Below are 26762 nucleotides of genomic sequence, written 5' to 3'. Positions count from 1 at the left end.
ACATGCAAGGAGAACACCCATACACATAAAACAAAAGTTTTTAAAAATTAAAGATAGCCCCTTTCTACTACCAGTGTTTTCCCATTAGAAGTATCAAGGTCCTGAAGTGGCAAAAAAAAACGCCCACGCTTCACTTTGGAAGACGTTCAATGTTAGGGAACTTTATTATGTGTGTTTTCAATGCAAATGTAAATCCTTTCTGGATTTTGTTTTGTAGACTTTTTGTGGAGTAATACAGCCTCTTTTTATTTACCCAAGGCAGGAGGCTTTGTCTGTCATTTCGTTCAATTTTATCTTCACCAGAATTATTTTTATTCAACATATAGCAGCATAGAAAATACTGGATTTTGTCCTGACATCTTCAAGCATGCGGTATTGTCCTGAGCTCGTATCCCTTCCCCCTCCCCCTCTGCGGCAATTCTTTAAGCACTGCTGTGTCCCTGTTCTGCAGAAAACCAGCACGGAAGGGAGAGCTTGCCTGGCTGTCACAATAGAAGCTCTGGAAGCCATCCCGTTGGGCATGCCTTCAGCAGCTCCTGACTCCAAAGCCAGAGGGTCATCAACATCCCTCTCAAGTCATTTCCATAGATGGAAAGTTTGCATTTAACAGAGAACTGTGACCTAGGATACATCTGGAAATATAGGTAAGTTCCTGCATTTTTTTAAACTGGCTAAGCACCTAAAACGTCTGGGGAAATGTATCCTTCATAGATTTGAGAGAGAAGGTAATCGTTTCCTGAAAAGTAATGTGAGAAGCGTATGAAGAGGTGTGTCACAGTCACATAATAATGCAACTTCCCACAAAGAGCTCTAGCAATGCATTTTCTCAGCAAAGCACTGCCTAATACTTTATAAATGCGATGACTAATTGAAAAGCTAAATGCTGGGTTAGCTCTGTGCAGACTGAGCTTTGCTAGGTCTCACCCTCCTTGCTCTTCTATAGTACATCCTGGAAAAGCTATCCTTTTATTGGTTGAAGGTGCTGTCAGTCACTTTGCAAAAACAGTCCAGCCTCTGCTCTGTTTGCTTTATGAATTACCAGATGTGCTTGGTTTGAAGAGACATACGTTTCTTGATGGGAAGAAAACTCTTGTTTAGTTTTTCACTTTTGTTTTTATGCATGGTGTTTTCAGCCACTTTGGACCAGATACTTGCCTGGAAGAATGTAGGGTGAGTAACAGCCCATTCTTGAATGCAGTGTGTTTGTGAACCTCAGTGCAAGTGTGAAATTAGATGTTTTTGCCATTTCTTTATATAATTACATATCTGCATTTGTTTACAGTTCAAAAATGTATAAGCTAGGTTAGACCACACAGCTAACTACAGTATTTATTATACTATACTTTTACTGTAAAAGGCAAAGATTATTGTTCAAAACACTAAGAAACACTGCATTTATATTAAGTATACCACTCCTTAACCGACTCTCAGTTCAGCCCTAGCTCTGGCTTTTTTTATGTTTATAAATAAGGCTCAGTTCACAGTGTCTCCTGCCGTAATTACCTGAGTGGAGACCTTAGGAATGTATGACTCGTGATCCCAAAGACTTTAGCCCACGTTGACTGGTTTAAGGTGATTGTTTATGACACAGTATTTGCAATTAACAAGCGCTATTTTTGTTCCCTTGTCTGTTTTCTTTCCATACCTTACAAAGGAGGACGCAGACTTATTTCTTAAATAGTGTGTTTAGAATCTCATCCGCAGCTAATGTCTGTCTTGTTTCCAATTATTCATGATGTGCCATCTCACTAAAGACATCAGGGAAATTCGTGTGAACACAGAGCACAGCAGTAAACAGAGCGAGCCGGCAAAGCATCTTGAAGAGCTCCTAAGTCAGCAGTTGATAACAGCTTTAAGAATAGACATTCGAAATGTTTCCTTCTCCTCCCCCTAAGTCAACTAGTGCGTCTTTCAAGCTTATTTTTAAATCGTGCATGGTTCAAATGTCTCAGGCAGTTAAACGTCACGTCACCATGTTTTGTTTGGACAGGTCTCCTGCAGCCCAAGCTGACCTGAAATTTACCTGTAGAGCCAGTGGTGGTCTTGAACTTCTGATTCTCCTCATACACATTTCAAATTCTGCGATTCCAGGTCCTACCTGGCTTTGTAATAATAGGGAATCCTGTGCTTTTGTGCTATGCAGTGATTAAATTTATAGTCCAATGAATGCTAAGTACGTGTTCTACTACTGAGCTACCCCAGCCTATAAGACATAATATTTCTCCGTCAAGTTTATATGGAGATGAGTGGCTTTTGTAGTATACTTGCAAAAATAATGTCAAAAGATGAAAATTCATATTCTACCTTCATTAAGGCAAGGATAAACATAATTTTAGCTTCATAAGATCTTAGAAATTATACAAACAGCTGCATTCTTCACAGAAGTTACAAACCTAGATGCCCCTAACAAGTGAAGGAACAAGGAAATGTGCTGTATATGCACAATAAAATCTTATTTAGCCCCAAAGGAAAAAGCAATTATGACATTTACAGGGAAATGGGGGAGAACTGAAGTATGAAGTGAAGTACCCTTGACTTAGAAGCAGAAATGCAGCTGGTTCTCTCTCCTAGATCTCGATTTTTATATCTGTGTGGAAGGAGGGATAAGTGTGGGTCAAGAAAATAGAAAAGGAACCATAAAAGGGAGAAAAAGAGGTCTTAAAGGGAGGGCTGGAGGGGAGTGAAAACATGAGGTAATTGAATACAAGTGTCCTTAGTGTGGTAGAGGACTGTTGAGGAAGGAAGAGAAGGGGGTACAGAGATGAAAGGAGGGCCAATGAAAACCAATTATGTATGAAAGTCCAAGAATGAAACTCAGTGTTTCGTATAGATAACTAAAAATTTTTAAAAAGATGAAGTAAGTTAAACCGCATAGATGACCATCCTAATCTAATAATGCCTGCTGCTTCACTAGAAAGGAAACCATAATTCATATTTTGTAAATGTTCTTTCAAACCATGGAGCTGTAATAAAAATATCTTTTAATACTGTAGGGCTATTTCTGATACAGCAGTTTAGCATGATGCACATTTCCCGAGTTTAAAGAGAAGTGTGGAGTGTGCTGGGACTTCAGGTGGCTCAGGCGCTAAGAGCATGCTAGCAGGAGCAAAGACGCGAGTCTGGATCTCAGCAGAAAAGCCAAACTTGGCCGTGAATACCTGTCACCCCAGTCCTGCTATGAGGAGAGAACAGAAGATGACTGAAAAGCAGTGAGCTCCCGGTGCAGAGAGACCCTAACCCATCTCAAGAGAGTAAGGCAGCAGGGAATACAAAGGTGACCATACCTGGCATTCTCCTCTGGCCTGTGCATACACACACACACACACACACACACACACACACACACACGCACATATGCATACACCTCAGGTGCATATGTGAACACACACACATATACCTCAGGTGCATATGTGAACACACACATATACACATATGCATACACCTCAGGTGCATATGTAAACACACACACACACACAAACACACACAGAAGAGCAATCCTATAAAAGAAAGGAGTGAAAGTCATCATTCTTTCTTTTTTGGAATCCTAAATTGGATTTATTCTTCTGTTTGTTTGAGACAGAGCCTCATTGTACAGCCCGCCTGGCCTGGAGCTCCCTACTTTGTTCAGTCTGACTTTGAACTCACAGAGGTCTACTGCCCTTTCCACCTTGTGTTTTTTGAGACAGCATCTCTTCAGAGATCATTTGGGCTGGTTAGCCACTGAGACCCCCGGGATCTTCTTATGTCTGCCTACCAAGTGCTAAGATTACAAATGTATGACATCATGTTCCATGGGTTCTAGAAATTACACTCTGAATACTTACCCAATGAGTAATCGTCCCAGATCCACAGCCACTTAAAGCTATTTTTGTTAGATTATATTAATTATACATTCTATGTTTTACTGTAATGTCCAGTCACTTAAAAATAGAGTAATTTTATGAAAGGGTCTCACTACCTTAGCCCAAGCTGGTCTTGAACACACTATGTAGACTCAGAAGATCATGAACTTTTGATCCTTCTGCTTCAGACTCCTGAAGCATTGCAGGCCTGGGCCACTCAGTCAAGTAAGGTCTAATTTCCTTACATCAGTGTTTCTCAACCTATCCACACAGATAGTTGTGACCAGTTGGTAGTTCTTCCTGTCATTCAAGTACTATGTCATGATATGTGTTTTGTTTTGGTTAAAATTACATTTCTAATAAAATCTCATTTGGTACGGTTTAGGGTTGTATGCAAAACTTGTCTTTATTGCAGTATTTTAAAAAAGAACAGCACTATTGTATGGTTAGACCAGAGATACATTGGAACCACAGTGAACTTCTTTGTTTACTATAAGCCCTCCATTAACAAACACATGGGAAAATTTAATTAATAGACCAAAGCCTCAAATCAAGCAGTTTAATGGTATTACAACTTGTTTATTTGTTCATTAATATTTTTTTATCCAATAAATATCAAGCAATATCGTCTGCTAACTAAATATTTCCAATTGATTTGATACTTTTATTCTTCCTAGGTAAAATCTGTTTCACCATTTTCTATGTTTTTGTTAATGAAGACGCTTAAAAATTGAGTATATAAGTGGACTACAGCTCAAACTGAAGGAAAATGTAAAATTCTGTTCATGTGTATGGGAAGGCTTTGTGTCTCCAGGGAGTGTTTTCTGCTTGCTAGTTCTGTTGTTTATTCAGTAATGTTTCAGCTCACACGGGAGAATGTGGAGTTTGCATAGGTAGAGATACTTGCATAAGACATATATTACTTTTGTTGTTCAGGAAATGAAATTTCTGAGTGCTCCCAAGTGTACCAAGATGAGATTGACCTCAGAGGACTGATTCATGTCGTCCTCACTCACAGGGGCTTCTTATAAACAGAAATGCTTGCTAGGCTCTGTGTGTGGCTTAGCGGTAGAGCACATGCCTGGCACAAATGAAGCCCTAGGTTCATTTCTCAGAACTGGAAAAAATATTCCAAACTAACTAGTGCACATGAAAATTCTTAAATCTTTGTTTGCAAAGTTCCAAGCTACAAACACGACACGTGTGCCTAGACAAATAAAATGTGCTTTATCTGTACAGTTAGGTATGTCTTAGCAATGGGGTAGAATTGAGCACTGATGCATGCAGCGGTGTACATAAATTCCAAAGTCATTGTGTTAAGATGAAAAGAAAGCAAACACCAAAGGTCAATGTTATATGGCTGCTAATTTACAATTCTATGAAATGCAAACTCACACAAAATGAGTACTTGCTTGGGATGAAGGGTGGAGGGATGAAGGTGGGGGGGGATGAAGATGGAGGGATGGAGGTGGGGGGATGAAGGTGGAGGAGGAAGGTGGAGGATGAAGGTGGGAGATGGAGGTGGGGGGATGAAGGTGGAGGATGAAGGTGGAGGAAGGTGGAGGATGAAGGTGGGGGATGGAGGTGGAGGGATGAAGGGTGGAGGGATGAAGGAGGGGGATGAAGGTGGGGGGATGAAGGTGGGGGAATGAAGGTAGGGGATGAGGGTGGAGGATGAAGGTGGAAGATGAAGGTGGGGTTGAAGGTGGAGGGGATGAAGGTGGAGGGTGAAGGTGGAAGATGAAGGTGGGGATGAAGGTGGAGGGGATGAAGGGTGGAGGGATGAAGGTGGGGGGATGAAGGTGGGGGGATGAAGGTGGAGGAGGAAGGTGGAGGAAACACTGTAGAAAAGCTTGAAGAACTTTGGAGAGTGGTATTACTATTCTTCAATTCTACTGTGGCTCTAATATTGTGTCATGTGCCAAAGCATGCAGGAATCACTACATTACATAGACAGTTTCCTGTACAAAAATTATACTTATATATAGTTGATAAAAGTGAACCAATCATTGCATACATGTGCAAGGAGCAACTAGTAGGCCTTTTTCCAAGTTTGTCATCTGTAGACATTTTCACTTGATAATGTAGAATAATGTATTTAATTTATAATCAGTTCTATTTACTTATGTATAAAGTAAGATTGACTGTGACTTAATTACTAAGCTTGAAAGACGGGTTGGGGTACATGGGGAGAATTTTGTGTCTTGGCTTGCCTTAAAAAATGATTTATTTCCATGATGTTTTGGTACGCATGTTTAATCCCAGCTCTCAGGAAGTAGAGGCAGGAGGATATCTGTGAGTTCAAGACCAGCCTGGTCTACAGAGGCAGTTCCAGGATGGCCAGGGTTACAGAGAGAAATCCTGTCTTGAAAACTTAAAAAAAAAAAAGAGTTGCTTTATTTTAAATTCTGTGTTTGTGTATGTGAATGCACACCACCTGTGTGTTAGGACCTGGGGAAGGCAGAGGTGTTAGATTCCTCTGAAGCTAGGGTTCCAGGCAGTTGTGAACCTTGACAAGGGTTCTTGGGTCTTCTGGAAGAGTAATAGATGCTCTCAACCACTAAGCCACTCTTTAATCCCCTCGTCTGCAGACTTCTATGCTTGGAATCTATGACAAAACTTTTCTCTACTTCCCAATTTAGCAATTTTACTTTAGGAATTTATGTTAAAGAGAAATCTACAATAGTGTCTGAGAACAGTGGTTCTCAACCTTCCAAATGCTGTGGCCCTTTAACACAGTTCCTCAGGTATTGGTAGACCCCAACCATAAAATTATTTCATTGTTACATTATAATTTTGTAATTTTGCTACTGTTATGAGTTGTACATATCTGATATGCAGACTGATATGTGCTACCCAAAGGGGTTGAGACCCACACATTGAGAACCACTGTCCTAGAATGTTGGAACCCCCGGAACAATTGCTATTAGTGAGATTTTCATCACATACGCTAACTTGAAAACAAAAATAGGCTTCTTTATCTTTTTTTTTTTTTAACTTTATTTTATGTGCATTGGTGTGAAGGTGTCAGACCCCCTGCAACTGGATCTTCAGACAGTTGTGAGCTGCCATGTGGGTGCTGGGAATTGAACCCGGGTCCTCTGGAAGAACAGTCAGTACTCTTAACCACTGAGCCATCTCTCCAGCCCCAGGCTTCTTTATCTTAAAGAGACTTCTTTATCTCATAGTTTTGGGAATTCAAGGGCAGGGACCCTGAGTTGGTCAGTTCCGGTGAGCGTCCATGACATGGTGGATGGCAAGGTGGAGGAAATAAGGACACATCTTGAGCAGGGCACGAGTGAGCAGGAGGGACCACTGCTGCTCTCTTTGTTACAAGAACTACTGAGGGTTGTAGGAGAAGCACCACTAGGATGTGGAGGAACCACGGCACACCTCCGGGGAGCCAAAGACATCCTGAAACGCCCAATCTGTAGTCACAGAGGACCTTTGGGGGACTTTTTAATTTTTTTTTAACACGCTAAACAAAACTTCTCCTCCCTCCCCTCTTCCCAGCCTCCTCACCTCACCCCCACCCCAATCTTCTCCTCCTCCACTGTATCTCTTCAGACAGCCATGGTATATCAAGCAGAAGTGAGAGCAGGCATCACCTCCTCCACCAAGGTTGGATGAGGCTGTCAGGGAGGAGGAACAGGTGTTAATGTATCAGGCAACAGAGTCAGAGACGGTCCCCCGCTCTCACTGTTAGAAGTCTTATGCATTTCTTTCTTTTTTCTTTTCTTTCTTCTTCCCTTGCTCCCTCCCTTTCTTTCTCTCTCCCTCCCTCTCTCCTGCCTCCCTCTCTTCTCCCTTCCTCCTTCTCTTCCCCGTCCCTCCCTCCCTCTCTCCCTCCTTTCCCTTCTCTCTCCTTCTCCTCCTTTTTTTTTTTATTGTTGTTGTTGAGACAGGGTTTCTCTACCTAGCCATGACCTGGAACTCCCTCTGTAGACCAGGCTGGCCTCAACTCAGAGATCTGCCTGCCTCTGTCTCCCAAATGCTAGGATCAAAGGCATCAGTCACGGCTGCCTGAAGCTTTGGAGGACATTTAAACCACAGCAGAAATAAGTGAGACTAGAAACATGACTGAAGACACCATGATGCATCTTTATGGTGTAATACTGCATGAAACTGAAAATTGTGTCAAAACATGACAACATAGGTAAATATTTGCGATTCGTGCTCAAGTCTGAAGATTGCAGGCTGGAAAACAATACGCTTGCAATATACTTTTAAGCTTTATAAAAGGTAAATTATACAGTATATGTATGTTTATATGAATGTAGATAAAGAATAGAAGGCTATAGATCATAGTTTCTATTTTCATAAATCCCTTTCTGGCAATTTAATTTATCTTTTTTTTTTGTTTGCTTCTTTGTGTTTTGAGACTGTGTAACTCTGGCTGCTCTGGAACTCACTATGAAGACCAAGCTGGCCTTGAACTCACAGAGAAAACATTTCTGCCTCCCAAGTGCTGGGATTAAATGGGACTAAAGGCGTGTGCCACCACTGCCTGGCTGAATTTGTCCCTCCTCGCCTCCCCCCAGACAAGGTTTCTCTGTGTAAAAGTCCTGGCTTTCCTAGAACTGGCTCTGTAGACCAGGCTGGCCTCGAACTCACTGAGATCCACCTGCCTCCCAAGTGCATATGTCACCACCATCCCAAATTTGTCCTTTTAAAAAATAACAAATATTGGCTATTTTGGTTATAATATAGCAACAACACAGTGTGATATTAAATTTCATTGTAAAAGAGTTTACTACATATTATTATGTTTTTGATATCGGTTAAAGCGTGGTGATAGCTCATAGCTTGGTTTGCAGTTTGAGTCTCTATAATATCCAGTAACGGTCAAAAGTGATTCATAAAAAGAGAAAATTTTCAGGGGCTTCTGTAATTTCTATATTTTGTTTGGAGAGGATGTGTTATATTTGAACCAGAAATCCATAAAGTGTTGCATTTGAAGTTTCCACAATGGTCCTGAGCGAGATGAACAAAGCTTCCGGTGAAGCCTCCACTATAGATGTTTGCTCTGCTTCTCATTTCAGCTCCCAAGCGTCTTCAAGGAAAGAAGTGATTATCCGGAGTGGGAGTGGTAAGACTTGGACTTGCCCTGTGGGTTCCTGGGGGCAGGGATAAAGAAAGGTCCTTTTCTGGGGGTTACAGTAACCTCACCGATATTCTTTCTACCTAGAGTCCCTTCTGGAAGAAATCTTTTAAACTAGGACATTTTAAGTGATAAGTCTAACAGGCTATCTACCAGGGATTGGCTCGTTAACATCATTCAAACACGCTAACGAATGGCTAGCATCGAGCCTTGGTACCCACGTCATTATGTATTTGACAGGTCAGAAGAAGATTGGAGTGGAGCAACCAGTGCAGAACTTCACAGCAACACCTACCACACAGGTAGGGACGTCAGCCTTTAACCTACACAGCACACTCACCTTTCAATGCTTGCTGAGCTAGTATGGACATATCTACAATAGTTATGCTAATTATTAGCATAAACCCCCTGACCTCTGGGAAGTGGAGAAAAACATGCAGGTCTTCATTTGCTTGCAGTTTCGTATTGTCTCCAGAGCATTCTATTTTATCTTTGCCTGCGGGAACTTTATTACTTACTGTTCTCTCTTGACCAGTTTTTCTTCCATTTGTATTTATACTAGAATAATTAGCCCACTATTTGCATTGTACTGTAAGTAAACATATAATATGTTCACATTTTTACAGGATATGAATTAACCTTTTTGTCTGTAGAAAGTCTTTGATTCTAAGGACACACACTTATCTCTTCACTTTTATTTGGTTCATTAGACTTTCAACTACAGTCTGAGCAAAAACCACTGGAGTGCATTCAGTCATCACAGTCCTGTTACGTTCTCCAGGGATGGAGTTCCCTGCATCCTCTTCTGGACTAAAAGGATCACAGTTAAATTTAAGAATCAGACCTGGCTGGACCTCACAGATGAAGGCCCTGGTCAAAACACAACAGTGGACACGGGCAACTCAAACTGCAGTGAAGAAAGTGCCGTGTAAGTCAGTCTTTCTGGCTGCGGAAAGCTTAGAGGTACTGCATAATGAAGAGAAGAAGGAAGGAGAGAAAATTTTGCTTGTGAATATATGCGTCGATATTTAGCAGGAAGTTTGATAATATGACAATTGGTTAGCCAATGGCACTAAATTTCACGGTGGACCTCTGGTATCCCCAGTCTTGGATTTACAACACCAAACGTGGGACCTCCTGCTATGTCCCTACCCCAAACCAAAGGGCAGCTAGTTCTTCACAAAAGCTATTCCATTATTGCACATCGTGCCCAGTGGGTTGGTCTTTTGGTTGCAGGCTCACAGCTGGGTTAGACCAATGAAACCTTTACTTCCTGAGTAGCCTGGAAGACACTTGGGAAGCAAGCCAGCCAGCAGGAAGGCTTCCATCTAGGTTCTAGCTTGCTTTTTCTGTATCTTGCAATGGAGGTGTGGGATGTCTCTTGCAATTTGCTCTTACTCTCTGATTCTGATAGGCAGCCAAGAGCACTGACAAAAGCCTGTCAGTTTGTTTGGAGATTTGGAGAAAGAAGAAAGGAAGAAAGGATGGAAGGAAGGGAGGAAGGAGAGAGAAAAGTTAAGCTATTTTCAGGCATGGTCTCAACACCGAATGTTGAGATGAATGTACCCTGGACTTACCATGAAAAAGTTTAGATTGCACAGCAGGGAATGCACAATACACATCTTAGTGGGTTACTCAGAGAAATTTCTTTATTCAGGACCACTCTTTGCCTCAAGGTGGTGCGTTTGCTCATGGTGACAGATTCTCAAATCATAGAACAGGGCCTATGCCACAGTTTGTGTGTAAGAGGACATTTGGTCAAATTTCAGCGAATCTATGGGCATTTGAGTGTGAACAGAGCGCTTAGGTCTGGTTTGATATAAACAGATGGAGTAAATGTTCCTGTTGAGATCAGAGCGCTTCGAAAGATTTTCTCCGCATTTCAGGCATCTGAGAATTTTGGTTTCCTGTTCTTGTCCAGGAAAAGAAAATCTGAAATGTTCCCTTGTGTTCTACAACCCCCTGTTCGAAATCTGTTGGTACAATGGGTGCTTTTGGAAGATTTGTTTTTGCTTTTATCCTGGCCTGTGAGGATATTTTGTATGAACTGTGATATATTATGCATGTACTCCTGTGTGCATTCCTTTTATACTGTATATGGTTTGACCGGAAACGTTGGTTTGTTCCTGAATTCTGTTTCTTGTTTAAAGTTCTTGATGATGGATAGACATGGATATATTGATATATCCATAAAAGGGGTATTTTGCATTCTTCATGTCTAGGTCTTCAGAATGATTGTCTCTTAATAGGGATTTAAAGAATTGTAATTATTACAAGATTTAGGGAATTGTTAGGAATAAATCCACATTTGTCGCTCTTGTTTCAACACAACTATCAAGGACTGTGGGAGAGCTGCCCATACCGCTGAGGGTTGAGGACTTTTTTCCCAGGCTCTAATTAATTCCCTACAGGGCTCTTGATTTGTGGTCAGTTGCATGGAGAGATGCTGATTGCCTGGGGGTAAGCTTGCTTGCCCAGGGCTGGCTGCGGTTCCATTTAGCCCGACATTAGGGGGTTGTGGGAAGAATCAGGGCAGCGCAGCTTTTTACTGGGCTGTGGGGAATTTAGTCATCAATGGAAACTATGAGTGCAGAAAAACTAAAGCTGGTCTGTAGGTCCGGGTCTGCCAGAGAGCTCTGTGCCTTTAGGACGGTGGGCTTGTCACTCGTCAGAGGGAGATGGTGGCGGCTATTCACTGCAGCCTTTGTGCCTTTCCCACAGGGAGGCTGGGGAGGTCTCCACGTCTGGTGTCATCACAGCGGCTCTCCCATAGGTCATAAGGCTGAGTGAGACTAGGAAACTCGCAAGAGTTCCACCGGGGCTCTAAAGTGTCTTTCGAGGGGACATGTTGTCTCCTTCCTCTTGGCCTTATCTCACAGGATTATGAAAAGCAGATGAGGAAATGTAAGTATAACCCCAGAGGACTTGTCAACTGCTCTTCACAGCAGTGCCCGTTTCTTCTTAATATCAGCAAGTGCAATGGCCACAGTGCTTACTTACCACCTCCCAGAGAGGCCTCAGGGGCCTTTTTTTTTTTTCTCTGTTTTTAAGTCACTTTTAAAATTAGTTTTATTTTTTTATTTTTGTGAAAATATTTCTGTGTATGCGCATGTGTGTTCGGGTGCCTGCAGAGGTGACAGGAGGGTATTGGACCCCTGCCCCCCTACACGCACACCCCGCAAGCTGTTGTTAGCCACTCGACTTGGATGCTGGGGACTGCACCTTGGGTCTCTGGAAGAGCATCGAGCGCTCTCAACAGATGAGTCCTCTCTCCAGCCACTTTTTGCATAAATGAGACTTTGGGCAGGCTCCAGTACAGGTGTATCTTCCTAGTCACCTTCCGAGAAATATCCAGGTGTGAGCGCAGGGTGGACAGCCCCCAGCTCCTGAAGTCCTGCTCAGGTGAGATGCAGGCAGCCTGGGAGCATCTCCCCACCCCAGAAGGCAGGCCAGGGACAGCTTCTTAGGAAGTGGGGGTTTTAGTTCCAGCTAAGGACCCGTGCTACAGACCCCTGTGAGCCCATCAGACCGATGAGACACCTCTTCTGTGCCCATGTGCCCCTGTGTCTGAAAGAACTGGAGTCCCAGTTGCTAAAAGAACAAATCCAAGTGGAGACATAGCCATAAAAGGTCAAAAGCCCAGATTGGAAAAAGACGACCATGTTTTAGCTCTTGGAAACAAAACATTCAGGGAGAGGCAAATTTGGCAGACAGGTTTGCTATGGAAGTCTTTTTAAGTAGTGAAAGCCCTGCAAATAGAATCCAGTCCCAGCATCTGGGCTCCTTTTGAGGTTGGGCATTTATAGCCGGAAGAACTCAGGGTCTGTTTCTGTAAGTACAGGGCACAGGCTGAGTTCCTTCGCTACTCTTGCTTTGCATTGTATCCATTTTTGGGTTTCTGTTGTGGTATGGCTTTCAGCACCTATAAGATCCTCACTGACAAAATGGTGAAGTAGCTTTGTTGAAATCTGTCCCCGTGCCTCATAGTCTTCCTTCCTTCCCTTCCTTTCTCCATCTCTCCCTCCCTCCCTTCCTTCCTCTCTTACTTTGTTTTTTTTTTTTCTTTCCTTATGGGTTTTCCAGACAGTGTTTCACCAAGTAACCCTGGCTGTCCTTGAACTCAGAGATCTGCCTGCCTCTGCCTCCCAAGTGCTGGGATTAAAGGTGTAGACCATCACACCTGGTGTTTTTTGTTTCTTTAAAGTGTTTTTTTTTTTTTAGTAATTTGTATCAAATAGTCAGAATATTATGAAAGAAGCTTTGAAAGTGTGTGCCTATTTGTTTATTCATTCATTCATTTATTTATCTAGTCATTTTTTTTTTTTTTTTGCTTTTATACCCCACCATAGTTTCCCCTCCTTCCCCTCCTCTGCCCTCTCCCGCCACTCATTCCTCTTCCTCTATTTCTCTTCGGATACCGACAGCCTCCCACGACTATCAGCTAGCCATGCATGGTCTGTCAAGCTACAGTGAGACTAGACACCTCCTCTCCTGTCTAGGCTGGATGAGACAATCCAGGAGGAGGAAAGGGCCCCAAAAGCAGGTAACAAGGCAGAGACAGCCCCTGCTCCCACAGTTATGAGTCCCACAAGAAGACCAAGCTACACAACTGCAACATATATGCACAGGGCCCGGGTCAGTCCCATGCAGGATCTCTGGTTGGCGGTTCAGTCTCTGTGAGCCTCTAGGAGCTCAGACTAGTTGATTCCATGGGGTTTCTTGTGGCGTCCATGACCCCTCTGGCTCCTACAATCCTTCCTGCCCCTCTTCCTCAGGATTGCCTGAGCTCCACCTATTGTTTCAAATTTGCAATTGTAATTGAGGCTGGCCTTGAACTCCTGATCTTCTTGTTTTTACTTCTGGGGTGGGTGAACACCTCTCACAAAGTTGAAAACTTCCGTTTGCCTTCCTAGCAGGATTATCCACTTGGTTCACGTCCTCTTCTGTGGGAAGCTGTAGAGAAAAATCCTTTTGTAAGAACTACTGTGTGGTTTATACTTTCTGAACAAACTCCCTGGTCCTGGGCTAAAGGATACACTTTGGAGTTAGTAAGAAAGTGATGCCTTGAGGAATCTGTTTGCACGGCATCAGGCTGGAGAGCCAAAGGGACACGTCTTCCTGTTGGAGACATTTGTGAGACACAGATCTTCAACGTGCAGCCAGTCATTCGTGTCCTGCATGGTCAGCTAGCTGCTTCCATCCAGCGGCTGATTAAAAGCTTCCACTTACCTCCAGCCTCTCCTTTCTCTTCCCAAGGATAGTCTGTCAACACTGAGGGAACAGATGGTTTTCTGTCCTATCCAGGAGGTGAGGCTAGAACCAAGCTCCCCATGCAAACTTTGGACTACTGACTTCCACTACAAACTCCAGACCCCACTATGGGTGGAAAGATGTCTGCCTCTCGCTGTGCTACCCGGGGGATGAACTACGTAGAGAGGAGGAGCAATACTGTTGTTCCTGAGTGAATAGTTAATCTGTCTTTGGCCCAGGAAAGCCAGGATTTACCTTTGGAAAAGTGTGCGTGAATACAGGTTATCAGAAGCTGATAGTTCTGCATGGAGGACAGTTTACTTATTCTGTTTGATGTTCTATCATGTGTAAATGTGTTTTTATTTTATGTTTTCCTAATGCCCAATAATGATGAGCATATTTTAAATTTTATTTATTTTTTATCTCTCTGTCTCTGTCTCTGTCTCTCTCTTGCTCTCTCTCTCTCTCTCTCTCTCTCTCTCTCTCTGGGTCCACTTGTGTGCAGGTGTGCACGTATGTGCAAATCATAGTGTCTGTGTGGAGGTTAGAGTATACCTTGCAGGAATTGATTCTCTCCTTTCACCGCGTTGGCTCCAGACATCAATCTCAGAACTCAGGTCATCAGACCTGGGGGCAGGTGCCCCGACCAACTGAGCCATCTTGTAGTCTGAGTCATTCCTATTTTGATGAACTCTGTTGTTTCCATTTTCCTAGGTTATCTTTAAAGTTTGGTGATGCTGAAAATCCCAAGGACATTGACATAAGGTGGGTACTGCTGTAGCTTCAGCATGTCAGCCCTACTGTGCTCTACTTATCACAGTCACTCCCCTGTGGGTATCAAGGGCCAGGCATTTACCTTTCTGGAGACACATCAGATCCGTAGCTAAGTATACTGAAAAGTCAGTGGCTGTGCGGATGGATTCTGTGGGAATGCTTTCTACACATCAAAGTCTATATGTAGCTCAGTCCTCTGGGAATTCAGTGGGTGTGGGTAAGAGGGTCCTGTAGGAATGCTTTTATTATTATTATTATTATTATTACTGAATTCTTTTTATAATCACTATGGAAACACCTCTACTCCTTGCTCTCTTCACTGACTGAGCAGGAGCACACGAACTGAGAACCCAGAACAAAGACTAATACTGAGTGGAGGCCAATAGGCTTCAGGCTCTGAATGATTCTGGTGATTTCATTGTATCGTCTTTTTTAAGAATCACACGATTTGACAACAGTGATGAGATCTCCGCTGTCACAACTCGCCAGCAGACATTCAATATGGGTCTCCATTTTTCTCTGCTTGTGACAGAGGCCACATCTCTGATAATGACTTATTTTAGTGGTCAGTAATCACCACATTTGAAGGCCGACCATTTTTTTTTCTTGTGTCAGGTGGCACATCCCTTTAATCCCAGCAATCTGGAGGTAGAGGCAGGCAGATCTCTGTCAGCTCGAGTAAACATAGTGAGTTCTAGACCAACCAACGCTACATAATGAGATCCTGTTTCAAATTGTTTTACTTCCCATAAAAATATGTCAATAATTTTCTCAGCAGTTGGTGATCAAGAAATCTGAAAGGAAGGCACACATTTTTTTTTTCTCTCTCTCTCAAAAATTCACTGTATGGCCTGGGGAGATGGCTCAGTCAATGCAGGCAGAGGGACCTGAGTTTGATCCCTAAATCCATGTTAAAAGCCTGGGTGTGGTGTTATTGCTTGTACCCCTAGTACTGGGAAGGTGGGGATAAGTGGCTGTATAGGCCAGTGAGACACCCTGTCTCAAAAGAAAAAAGGAGAAAAGGTGGGTAGTGCCTGAGGGGCAACACCACACACGCACACGCACACGCATGCGCACGTGCACACACACACACACACACACACACACACACACACACACACACACACCAGAGCTTCCCTTCCTATAGGATGAACTTTTTGGCCGAGATGAGCACTTTGCCTTCAGTTGTACTTGGAAGACAAGTGGGGTGTGCCCGGCAGGCTCTCTCCTGCACTGTGTGCTCTGTGGTGCTCTGGCTATGTGGAAATAGTCATGAGTCTCCAATAGAAGGTTCCGTAGGCAGACTTGCTTGAGAATGACCACACGACATAACTTTATTTATTCAAACACCTGAAAAACTGGAAAATACCTCTGGAAATTGTCATTGTCACCATCGTCATCATCACTTAGGATAAAGGTGTGTGGCACATGTGTCTATTCCCATGCCTACTCAACTTGCCTGTCTGCCCATTTTCTCTCCCTAAATGCCTTTCTGGCCAAAGAAAGCTGAGCCGGCTAGTTCTTGTTGACACAGAGCTAGGCATCCTTGAGCAAGCGGTAGTCACAGCTGAGAAAATGCCTCCCCCTTAAGACTGGCCTGTGTGCAAGGCTATTGGGTATTTTCTGACATAGTGATTGATGTGGGAGGGCCCAGCCGATTGTGGGTGGTGCCTCTTCTAAGCAGCTGGTCCTGGGTTCACTAAGAGAGCAGCGGTCTGAGCAAGTCCTGGCAAGCAAGCCAGTAGACCGCACCCCTCCATGGCGTCTGCAACAGCTCCTGTCACCAGGTTCCCGCTTTGTTGAGTTCCTGCCTTGATTTACCTCAGTGGTGATGGTTACTTGGCAAGTTATTTCCTCAAGGTGAATTTAGGTCATGATACTTTTATCACAGCAATGGAAAACCAAACCATGATGGTTTAAAGTTTTGGCTTACTATGCTTGAGAGAGAGAAAAAAAAAGCCTCAGGCACCTAAGCCCCTAACTTTTACAGGCCGTACCCTAGCAACCCACAGCCCTTTTCCCCCAGACGTTGAAGACTATTCTTAAATTGACTGATCCTGTAAAATTTGCTCTTCTAGCAAGCCAGTGGGCCATAAGTCTAACTGCTGTTCCTGCTTTTGTAATCAAACTTTCATGCTCTGCTGAGAAAGAGGACTTGGACAAGGGCAGGACTCACGTTAAAGTTAGAGCCTGCCAGCACACAGGCAGGCTGCATGTGATCTTTCAGGTTTGTCTTTGTGAGCCTTGGGCTGATATGACGGGGACTGCATCTTGGGATGGGTCTCAGGTGCAGTCCTCGCCCCACAGATGCCAGGACCTAGGTAAAAAGATTCTTCTTATCCTACATTCTATAGACCCAAGTGACTGAGTCCTTACATTCTATAGACCCGAGTGACTGAATCCTACATTCTATAGACCCAAGTGACTGAGTCCTTACATTCTATAGACCCAAGTGATTGAATCCTACATTCTATAGACCCAAGTGACTGAGTCCTTACATTCTATAGACCCAAGTGACTGAATCCTACATTCTATAGACCCGAGTGACTGAATCCTACATTCTATAGACCCGAGTGACTGAATCCTACATTCTATAGACCCAAGTGACTGAATCCTACATTCTATAGACCCGAGTGACTGAGTCCTTACATTCTATAGATCCGAGTGACTGAATCCTACATTCTATAGACCCAAGTGACTGAATCCTACATTCTATAGACCCGAGTGACTGAATCCTACATTCTATAGACCCAAGTGACTGAATCCTACATTCTATAGACCCGAGTGACTGAGTCCTTACATTCTATAGATCCGAGTGACTGAATCCTACATTCTATAGACCCGAGTGACTGAACCCTACATTCTATAGACCCGAGTGACTGAGTCCTTACATTCTATAGACCCGAGTGACTGAATCCTACATTCTATAGACTCGAGTGACTAAATCCTTACGTTCTATAGACCCGAGTGACTGAATCCTACATTCATATATTTGTCTCAGGATCTGCTTCTATAGGAATGCAGAATCAGATAATGAAAACAGAAAAATCAGAAGTATGGAGTATAGTGATATTTTATTTATGTTTTAATAAATAAAGCTTGCTTAAAGATCAGAAGGGCAAAGCTAAGCCACTAGAGGTCAGGCAGCACACCTTTAATCCCAGGATTGGGGAGATAGAGGCGGGTGGATCTCTGTGAGTTCAAGGCCACCTTGGTCTACAAAAGATCAATGCTGAAACAGATCCGGGTGGTGGTGGCTCACACCTTTAATCCCAGTACTAGGGAGTCACGTGCCTTTAACCCCAGCACTAAAGGGAATATAAAATGGGAGGGAGAGGCTCGCTCTCGCTGCGTTTGCTTAGTCTGCAGTCTTACTTCTGCAGTCGCTTGGCTGCTTTCCTGATGTTCAGGTTAAACTCCAATATCTAACTCTGGGTTTTTATTATTTGTGCTGCAGTGGAGCTATTAAAAATGAGAAAATAAGACAGGCAGCGTGGACAAATGCCTTTCTTTAATCCCAGCATTCGGGAGGCAGAGGCAGGGCTGTCTCATGAGTTTGAGGCCAGCCTGATCTATAGATGAAGTTCCAGGACAGCCAGGGATACATAGAGAAACCCTGTCTAGAAAAACAAAAAAACAAACAAGTGAGCAACAAGAAAAGAATAAGAAAATAAAAGTGACCGATAATCCACCCCGTATTTGCAATTACTACTGTTTTAATCCCATCATTCTTGACTTTGGTTCTAGGTAATATTTCATCTTTAAAAAAAAAAGGCCATTATCACGAACTATAACCACTATATGTGTTCGTGATCGGAGAATGTTCCTCATTAGGGCTGTGAGCAGTGAGGGTGCTGGTCTCAGCTTGCTGCTGAAAGGCAGCTAAACACATCACTCTGAGAGAAACTGGGCAAGGTATTTGGTTCCTCTGGGCTCAGTTCCTCGTCGGTGACAAGAGGATAGCACTATTGTCTGTCTCATGGTGCAGTAGTAAGCTTCAGGAAATACACCTGAGTAACAAATGTGGCTGGCCCAGAAGAAAGCTATTACTATTATTTTATGACAAAATTTAATTCTTTGTTAATATACATCTATGTTTTTATCAAATCTGTAGCAATGATAAATACTTTGATTCTTAGAAAAGACCCGCCCCCCCCCAACACACCCCTTTGACCTTTGTAGGATTTTCCTATTGCTTTTTCCTCTTGGCAATCACTAACAGGACACAAAGCGAAGCCTCTCCCTGGTTCGATTCCACAGCCTGACAAAAGAGGGCGCCATTGTACTGTCCACAGGTGACTCGGCCTGCGACAGTAAAAGAGCGCGGGCTAACACGAATGTACAATCCTTTCCAGGTTCACCCTAACCAATTACAACAAGCTGTCCAGCCAGAGTTGGTTTAGTTTACATCGGGTCGAGATCATCTTCAACAATTCGGTGCAAGCGGCTTTTAATGCAACTGGTATCTATGCTCTGTCAAGTTACTCCTACCGCTGCCAACGAGTCAGCAGCCTGCGCAGGAACGACGCTCTGCTGTTGCTGGGCAGCTCCGACGATGTGACAAGCCTGTGGGAGGTCACGTTTATTGATTTCCAGGTAATAAGTTAAAACACGTGGTCGAACACGCCTGCGCACTTGGTGCCAAAGAAACTCAGTGTTTGTTGAAGTCACCCAAAACAAGAGTCTAGAGTAAGAGCCTTTAAAGCAGCATGGGTTTATTCTGGGTCTTCTGAGGTGTAAAAGGGAGCGGGGGGAGGGGGGTGGTGGTGGTGGTGGTGGTGGTGGTGAATCTCTTCTGCCGGAGTCCTCCAGGGCTGGAATTTTACGTTCCTGTTTACCCAGTCACCAGGTACTTATCTAAACCCTAGGGCAGCTGTGGCTGAAGCCCGATGACTGACACTTCCGGGGCCCAGAGGCTCTGTGCGCAGAGGCACCGCGGGGCAGTTTCTTTATTCTCTTCTGAGACCGAAGCAGGGATCTTATCTGGGCGGATAAGAAGTCCAGCTGCAGTGTGAAAGACAGCGTTGACAGTGAGCATGGGAATGGAGTCACCAACCAGTCGAAATTAGCCCAGAGATCTTGAAAGCCTTGGAAGAAAGACTTGGAAACGTGACAGGCGCGTTTGCACCCCAGCATCCCAGAATCCTCTCAGGCTGAGGGACAAAGTCCCCGATCTTGTTTACCTGTGGCCTAGTGCTTACCCCCTGAGGTGGCAGACCCGGCATTGCACATCCCTTATAAGGGCGTGTTCCCACATTTTCCACAAAGCCTGGGTATACATATTCATGTGCATTCCTCTCAGCTTCGGGGAGGTATGGTGTTGACACAAGGCTAAGGGGAAAGGAAGAGCATGCAGTCTGGAGGGAGGCAAACCTGGTTTGGAAATCACTCCTCTGCTTCACCGTTAAGTTATCCTTGCCAGTTTCTGACCTATCTTCATCAGTGTAGAAAGTACATGCATGGCCTCACACGTGTGAAGCAAGACCATTCCAGGCATGGAATAGCAAAGCCACTCATGCCAACGTATGCTAATGGTTAAGACAATGCATTTTATGTTATGTATATAGTGTGACAAAAATAACAAAACAAAACACATGGGCAAAGACCAGGGGTGGGGATTTCGAATGGAAGGAAAGGGACAGAGTCTGAAACCACCACTGAGACTGGCTCGCAAACCCACAGGTTAACCTCTCTGCTGGCTGGATGAGGCGCAGCAGTGTCCATTCTGAGTTTTGGAGCAGCAGCATAAGGAAGCAACACTCCGGCATCTGTTCACAGGGCCCCCAGCCCTCCAGCATCTGTTCACAGGGCCCCCAACACTCCAGCATCTGTTCACAGGGCCCCAATACTCCAGCATCTGTTCACAGGGACCCCAGCACTCCAGCATCTGTTCACAGCCCCCCCAACACTCCAGCATCTGTTCACAGGGCCCTCAACACTCCAGCATCTGTTCACAGGTCCCCCAATACTCCAGCATCTGTTCACAGCCCCCCCAACACTCACTCCAACATCTGTTCACAGGGCCCCCAACACTCCAGCATCTGTTCACAGGGCCCCAGTACTCCAGCATCTGTTCACAGGGCCCCAGTACTCCAGCATCTGTTCACAGGGCCCCAGTACTCCAGCATCTGTTCACAAGGCCCCCAACACTCCAGCATCTGTTCACAGTGCCCCCCAACACTCCAAAGAGCTTGCTGTAAAGAGCACAGTCTCCTCTGGGTTGTGCACCGTGTCTGCATGACAGTAGTCTCCCCACAGGAAACGTACATCCTAGCCTTGTGGAAGCACCTAGAATGTAAACAGAGGCAAGAATGCAGACTCAGGCCAGGGAAAAAGAGTGTTCACGCTGCAGATTTGCTGGTCTTTCTTACAGAATAAACATTTATCCCTCAGCTGACCCTAATCCCTCCCGTGGGTGCCAAATCCATGCATGCTAGAGTCCTTACGGAAAATGGTATGGTATTTGTGTGTAACTCAAGTAAAGCCTTCAATGATAGTGGTAAGAGGAGCAGAGATAGAAGACACCTGGAGCTTTGGAGTCATCAGCTGAGTCCAGGTATGAAATCAGGCTTCCCAGGTGTATATTTTAGCATCACACATTTTCTGCTGTGTGACTCCAGGTGAGTTACTGAACTTTGCTGAGCCCCAGCCTCAAGTCATAAAACAGTCCCTTGCTCAGAGCCGGTCATGAAGACCAAATCAGGGAAGGAATACCTGGCATGCACAAGGTCTTCACACGTGTGCTTTACCGTCTCAGCACCCATGATCTCCCTCAGAGATGCCTTCCAGCCTCTTCCTGTCAGTGACTTCAGAGGCTGCACTTCTCAAACCCAGAGCTTGCTTTGAGTTGGAGACACAGCAGAAGTGTGCTTTAATATGAGCTCAAACAGTCCTAAGAACCAGATTACAGGAAGTTTTGTCTCAGAGTCTTGAATTGCAGGAGGCTTGCTTGCCACAATTTATCCATCTCAGAGTGGTTGGTTGGTTTTGCTTTCAAATCAGGTTTCAAGCCAGGAATGGTGGCTCCCAGAACCCACGAGGCCGAAGCAGGAGAATCCAGTGAGCTTGGGGCCAGTCAGGCTATACTGTGAACCCTCAAACAAAATTTCATTGTCCCAATCATCAGAATCATCATTATTAGATCAGGCGCTTAAATCATTCTACAATTTGGTGGTGGTATATGGCCCTAGGGCCCTTTTCCATTGCTTGGTAAAACACCGCCCCCCCCCCCCAGCCACTTTAAGGGAGAAAACTGCCTTTGGTTCCATCCCATTACTTCAGAAGTCGCCACAGTGGAAACCTGAGGCAGCCAGCCATTTCCACAGTCGAGAGCATAGCCGCACGCACGCCGCTCAGCTCACGTATCTCCCGTCCACACAGTCTGCGACCTAAACCTAGGAAACGGTGCCATCCGCGGTGGGCTGGATCTTAACACACAAATTTACATAATTCAGACGACCCTCCCCCCACAGACATACCCACGGGGAATCTGATACACACAATTCCCTCCCTGACAGATACTCTTCTCCTCGGTGGTTCCAGATTAAGGGGTTGACGGTTAAAAACTAACCACAATATATAAAATTAACTGGGCCCAGAATCACCAGCACCATGAGAAATGATTCTGAGATGGAAGGCATAGGTTACTCCTGATCTTCTCTTTCTCTGCACAGATCCAAGGCTTCTCCATCAAGGGGACACAGTTTGCCCAGGCCCGAGACTGTGGCTCCTCCTTCTCACCCGCTGTTCTCATTGGCCTGGCCATGTCTCTGATTCTGTTGCTGGTGCTGGCCTATGCCCTGCACATGCTCATCTACCTGCGTTATCTGGACCGTCACTATGAGTTCATCACATCTCCTGTGCACTTCCCACCTCGAAGCGAGCTAGATACAGGGGAGGAGAAGGAGCTGCTGGGGAGCCAGGGGGCTGAGTGCTATGAGCTGAGGAGCCAACAGATCTGCAAAATCTATATTTAGCAGCCTGATTCTCTGTCTCCTCGCCAGGGCCACACTCAGGTCTGAAAGACATTGTTCTCTTCTGTGCTGTCTGAATTGTGTATTGTTTGATTAAAAAACAAAGAAAGAAAAATAGAGGAAATACCTTGGCAATGAGCTGATTTTTAGCGTCTATTGGTTTTTGCTAGTTAGGTCTTGGGCAGCACAAAACTATCTCAAGGGACCCCACAGAGATCCCACAGGGATAAGCAGGACCAATGCCGTGGGCATGACAAAGAAAGAGAAAAAGAAAGGCTGGGTTTATATCAACCTGACACAAGCTATCGTCATTGGGAGGAGGAACCTCGACTGAGAAAATGACTCCATAAGACTGCGCTGTAGGCAAGTTGGTAGAACATTTCCTTAGTGACTGATGGGGTGGGCCCATTCCATTGTGGGTGATAACATCCCTGGGCTGATGGTCCTGGGTTCTATAAGAGAGAATGTAAACAGAGACTCTGTTTTGGTTTCCTGGCTGCCCAGACCCGAGTAATCACACAGAAACTATATTAGTTACAATGCTGTTTGGTTAACGGTCCAGGCATATTTCTAGCTAGCTCTTACGTCTTAAATTAGCCCGTTTCTATTACTCTGTGTATCGCCATGAGCCTGTGGTTTACCGATGAGGTTCTGGTATCTTTCTCCTTCAGCAGCTACATGGCATCTGCCTGGCACTGCCTGCTTTCTCCCAGCATTCAGTTTTGTTTTTCTGCCTAACTCTATTCTGCCTTGCCTTAGGCCAAAGGAGCTTCTTTATTAACCAATGCTAATAAAGCATATTCATAGCATACAGGAAAATCCCACATCACAAGAAGACTGAGCAAGCCATGATGAGCAAAGTAGCACCCTTCCATGGCTCCTGCATCAGCTCCTGCCTCTAGGCCCTGGCTCTGTTTCAGTTCCTGTCCTGACTTCCTTTAGTAATGAACAGTGATATGGACTCATAAGCCAAATAAACCCTTTCCTGCCCATGTTGGTTTGGCCACAGCACTTCGTCACAGCAATAGAAACCCTGACAAAACTGCTAAGGAAGGGGAGAGAGGCGGCAGGAGAGGTTCAGATCTCTAGGTGTATTGTGACAGTTTACACTCCCCCCGACCCCAGGAATTATTTTCGAGTTTCATTTTAAAAAGCAGCCTTCCTTTTCTTTCTTTCCTAGAATTGCTTCTGGAAAGCTGCTGTCAATCTGTTACCCTTAAGCTGTCTTGTCAAGGGCTTTGCTCTTCAGAAGCAGCATGGCCTCAACTGTGTGGTAGGGGTGGCAGTCATGCCCTTTCTATCTGGCTATGAGCCCAAGTTGGCACCATTTGTGGGCGGCAGACTTCTGTAGGCTGTCATGTGCCTGCCTGAAGCAAGTAGCAGAGGATGCACGCTGTGCACGCTGTGTGAATACTGACCGAGCCCCTCTTAGCCCCAGCCACGGGGACTGTCTCCTGAACTCGCTTAGTGGCCATTTGGAGCCACCACCATGTTCTTACACCCACGTTCCCCTCATGGGTTCCCCTGTAATCCCTTTCAGTTCTTAGACAATCTGAGCATTGAAGACTGGGTCATTCTCCATCTCTCCAAAGCAGGAAGGTGCTTTCCTCGTGACAGAGCCGACATTGCATTTTCCTCTCCAGGCTGTGCACATGACCTAGGCTTGCCCTCCCACCAAACTCGGAGTGCACACAAAGGAATGGCATTTTGGAGGCTGTGGTGATGGGTCTGCTCTCCAGAACCCACTTAGACAATGAGCAGTAGGTGATGAGCCCTGGCATTTCTGATACAACCTTCTGCTGAGCGTTTCCTTTTGCTGCATCATTACTGACTGAATGTAAGTTGGGTCCCAATGCTGTCAAAGTCTGGAAGAGGAAGGTACTTATAAAGTTCCTTTTGTTTGAGTATTCAGAGTAGATTTGGTAGTCTGAAGTCAAGACACCTTAGGATTGCTGATACATACAGAGGACTGCAGAAAAGAGATGCTTGGAAAAGTGGGAACTTGAGATGATCTATCTGCTCTAGTTTGCTTGAAGCCAACAGCATTCATGTTAGCATTTGAAAATGGTGAACCCAGACCACACAGTTGAGCTATGACAGCTGGATTTTCATGTTGTTGCCTTGCATATTCACTGGTGATACAGGTAGCTTTTTAAATAGGTTATATGTACATGAAAAGGAGATAGTTTATTGCTCAAATTAGGATGCTTTTGAAAGTGGAAAGAAATGCCATTGAAGTCCCATGACAGAAGACATGGATGGTGACAGGTAAACTGAGGCATACCATCATCCTAGGTACCGATGATCTCTTGTGTTAGGTTGGTCTTTCTGTGTATGGAGGAAAATGAGCAAGAGATTTTAAATTTTAGAAGAGCAGCTAGGATAACTGCAGATCTTCCCCTCTTCCTCCTCTACTCCAAATCCACCCCTAATCTCATCTCCAGTTCTGTAGCCAACTAGCCATTGTGACCTCTCCTTACTTTCTGCGCCATTTTCCAAGCAGATTCTGGTGGAACAAGGAGCTTTCTTTCCTCCTGTGGACTCATTTAGCACCCCTTCTCCCAGCCCTTTCCCATCCCTAAATGTCAACTCCCAATACCTAGAAACACATTGCCTTAGAGTGTCTATTGCTGTGAAGAGACTCCATGACTACAGCAACTCTTATAAAGGAAAAATATTTAATTGGGGGTGGTTTACATTTTCAGAGGTTTAGTCCATTATCATCACGGCGTGACATGGTAGCGTGGTGCAGGCAGACATGGTGCTGGGGAAGGAGCTGAGGTCCTACATCTTGATGTGCAGGCAACAGGAAGTGGTCTGAGACACTAGGTATATATTGAGCATAGGAGACCTCAAAGCTCACCTCCACAATGACACCCTTCCTCCAACAATGCTATACTCACTTCAACAAAGCCACATCTCCTGATGGTGCTATTCTCAATGAGCAATTGCATTCAATCTTCCAGACACATTCTACCTTGAATCTCCCAGTGGCCACATCTATCTGGATCCCAAAAGAATTACCTTCCAGACACTACCTACATATAATACGAAGCCACTATGCCCTCCTAAGAACCAGAGAGGGCAAAAGAAATAAAGGAATAAAACGCCCACTTCAAAAAGATAAAACCAGATATCAGCACCTAGAATTACAATCATTCCAAACCCGGATGCCTAGATACCAGTATAAAAACACAATCAATAGCAGACAAGATGATATGTCCCCCAGTAGAGCCCAGCAATTCTACCGCAGTAGGCCCTGAGAACTGTGACATAGCTGTAGCACGGACCTTCAAATAGCCTTTCTGAATACGATAGATGTCCTGCAAGAGAAAATGAAATATACAAAACAACAAACAGACAGTGGAAGAAATGAATAAAACTGTTCAAGATCTAAAAGCAAACACAGAATCAATAAAGAAAACCCAAACTGAGGAAAATATAAAAGTGAAAATTTGGGAACTCAAACAGGAACCTCAGAGGCAAGCCTCACCAGCAGAATATAAGAAATGGAAGAGAGAATCTTAGGTACTGAAGGCACAATAGAAGAAATGAATACCTCAGTCAAAGAAAATGTAAATCCAAAATACTCCAAACAAAACAGACAGGAAATCCAGGACACTATGACTTTTTTTCTATTTAGCATTTTTTTCTTTTCTTTCTTTTTTTTTAAAAAAGAAGGCAAACTATCTTTTTTCAGTTTATATACCAATCCCAGTTCCCACTCCCTCCCTTTCTCCCATTCCCTCCACCTTCCTTCCCATCCCTACTCCCCCCACCCCCACCCAATCTACTCTCCAGGGATGGCAAGGCACATTGTTT

At 44.4% G+C, this 26762-nt stretch overlaps 1 protein-coding gene across 2 annotated transcripts; it reads left to right on the top strand.

Annotated features, from left to right (window-relative positions):
* Nucleotides 1-460: 460 nt before the first annotated feature.
* Nucleotides 461-23064, top strand: LOC125414091 (V-type proton ATPase subunit S1-like protein). 2 transcript variants are annotated; one of them, XM_087896775.1, is made up of 7 exons: nucleotides 461-644; nucleotides 8885-8931; nucleotides 9184-9245; nucleotides 9654-9871; nucleotides 14908-14958; nucleotides 19323-19563; nucleotides 22641-23064. In XM_087896775.1, the coding sequence occupies exons 1-7, from the start codon at nucleotides 589-591 to the stop codon at nucleotides 22941-22943; spliced, it is 978 nt and encodes a 325-aa protein (XP_087752901.1). In that variant the 5' UTR covers nucleotides 461-588; the 3' UTR covers nucleotides 22944-23064. The 2 variants fall into 2 exon arrangements, with proteins under 2 accessions (XP_087752901.1, XP_087752900.1); XM_087896774.1 differs by lacking the exon at nucleotides 461-644 and adding an exon at nucleotides 1021-1170.
* Nucleotides 23065-26762: the final 3698 nt, after the last annotated feature.

Source organism: Myodes glareolus, chromosome 15 (assembly GCF_982192425.1).
Source record: "Myodes glareolus chromosome 15, mMyoGla1.1, whole genome shotgun sequence".
In the NCBI taxonomy this organism is placed as follows: Eukaryota; Metazoa; Chordata; class Mammalia; order Rodentia; family Cricetidae; genus Myodes; species Myodes glareolus.
The sequence above is the reverse complement of the archived record's forward strand: the minus strand, read 5'-3'. Positions and strand labels throughout refer to the sequence as shown.

What these genes read in the sequence shown, in the direction of transcription:
- LOC125414091 (XM_087896774.1), top strand. Translation starts at nt 1,076, where the DNA reads ATGGGAAGAAAACTCTTGTTTAGTTTTTCACTTTTGTTTTTATGCATG. An exon ending in TGCAGTGAAGAAAGTGCCGT is followed by an intron (nt 9,872 to 14,907) that starts GTAAGTCAGTCT and finishes CCATTTTCCTAG; the next exon opens with GTTATCTTTAAAGTTTGGTG. An exon ending in CCCAAGGACATTGACATAAG is followed by an intron (nt 14,959 to 19,322) that starts GTGGGTACTGCT and finishes AATCCTTTCCAG; the next exon opens with GTTCACCCTAACCAATTACA.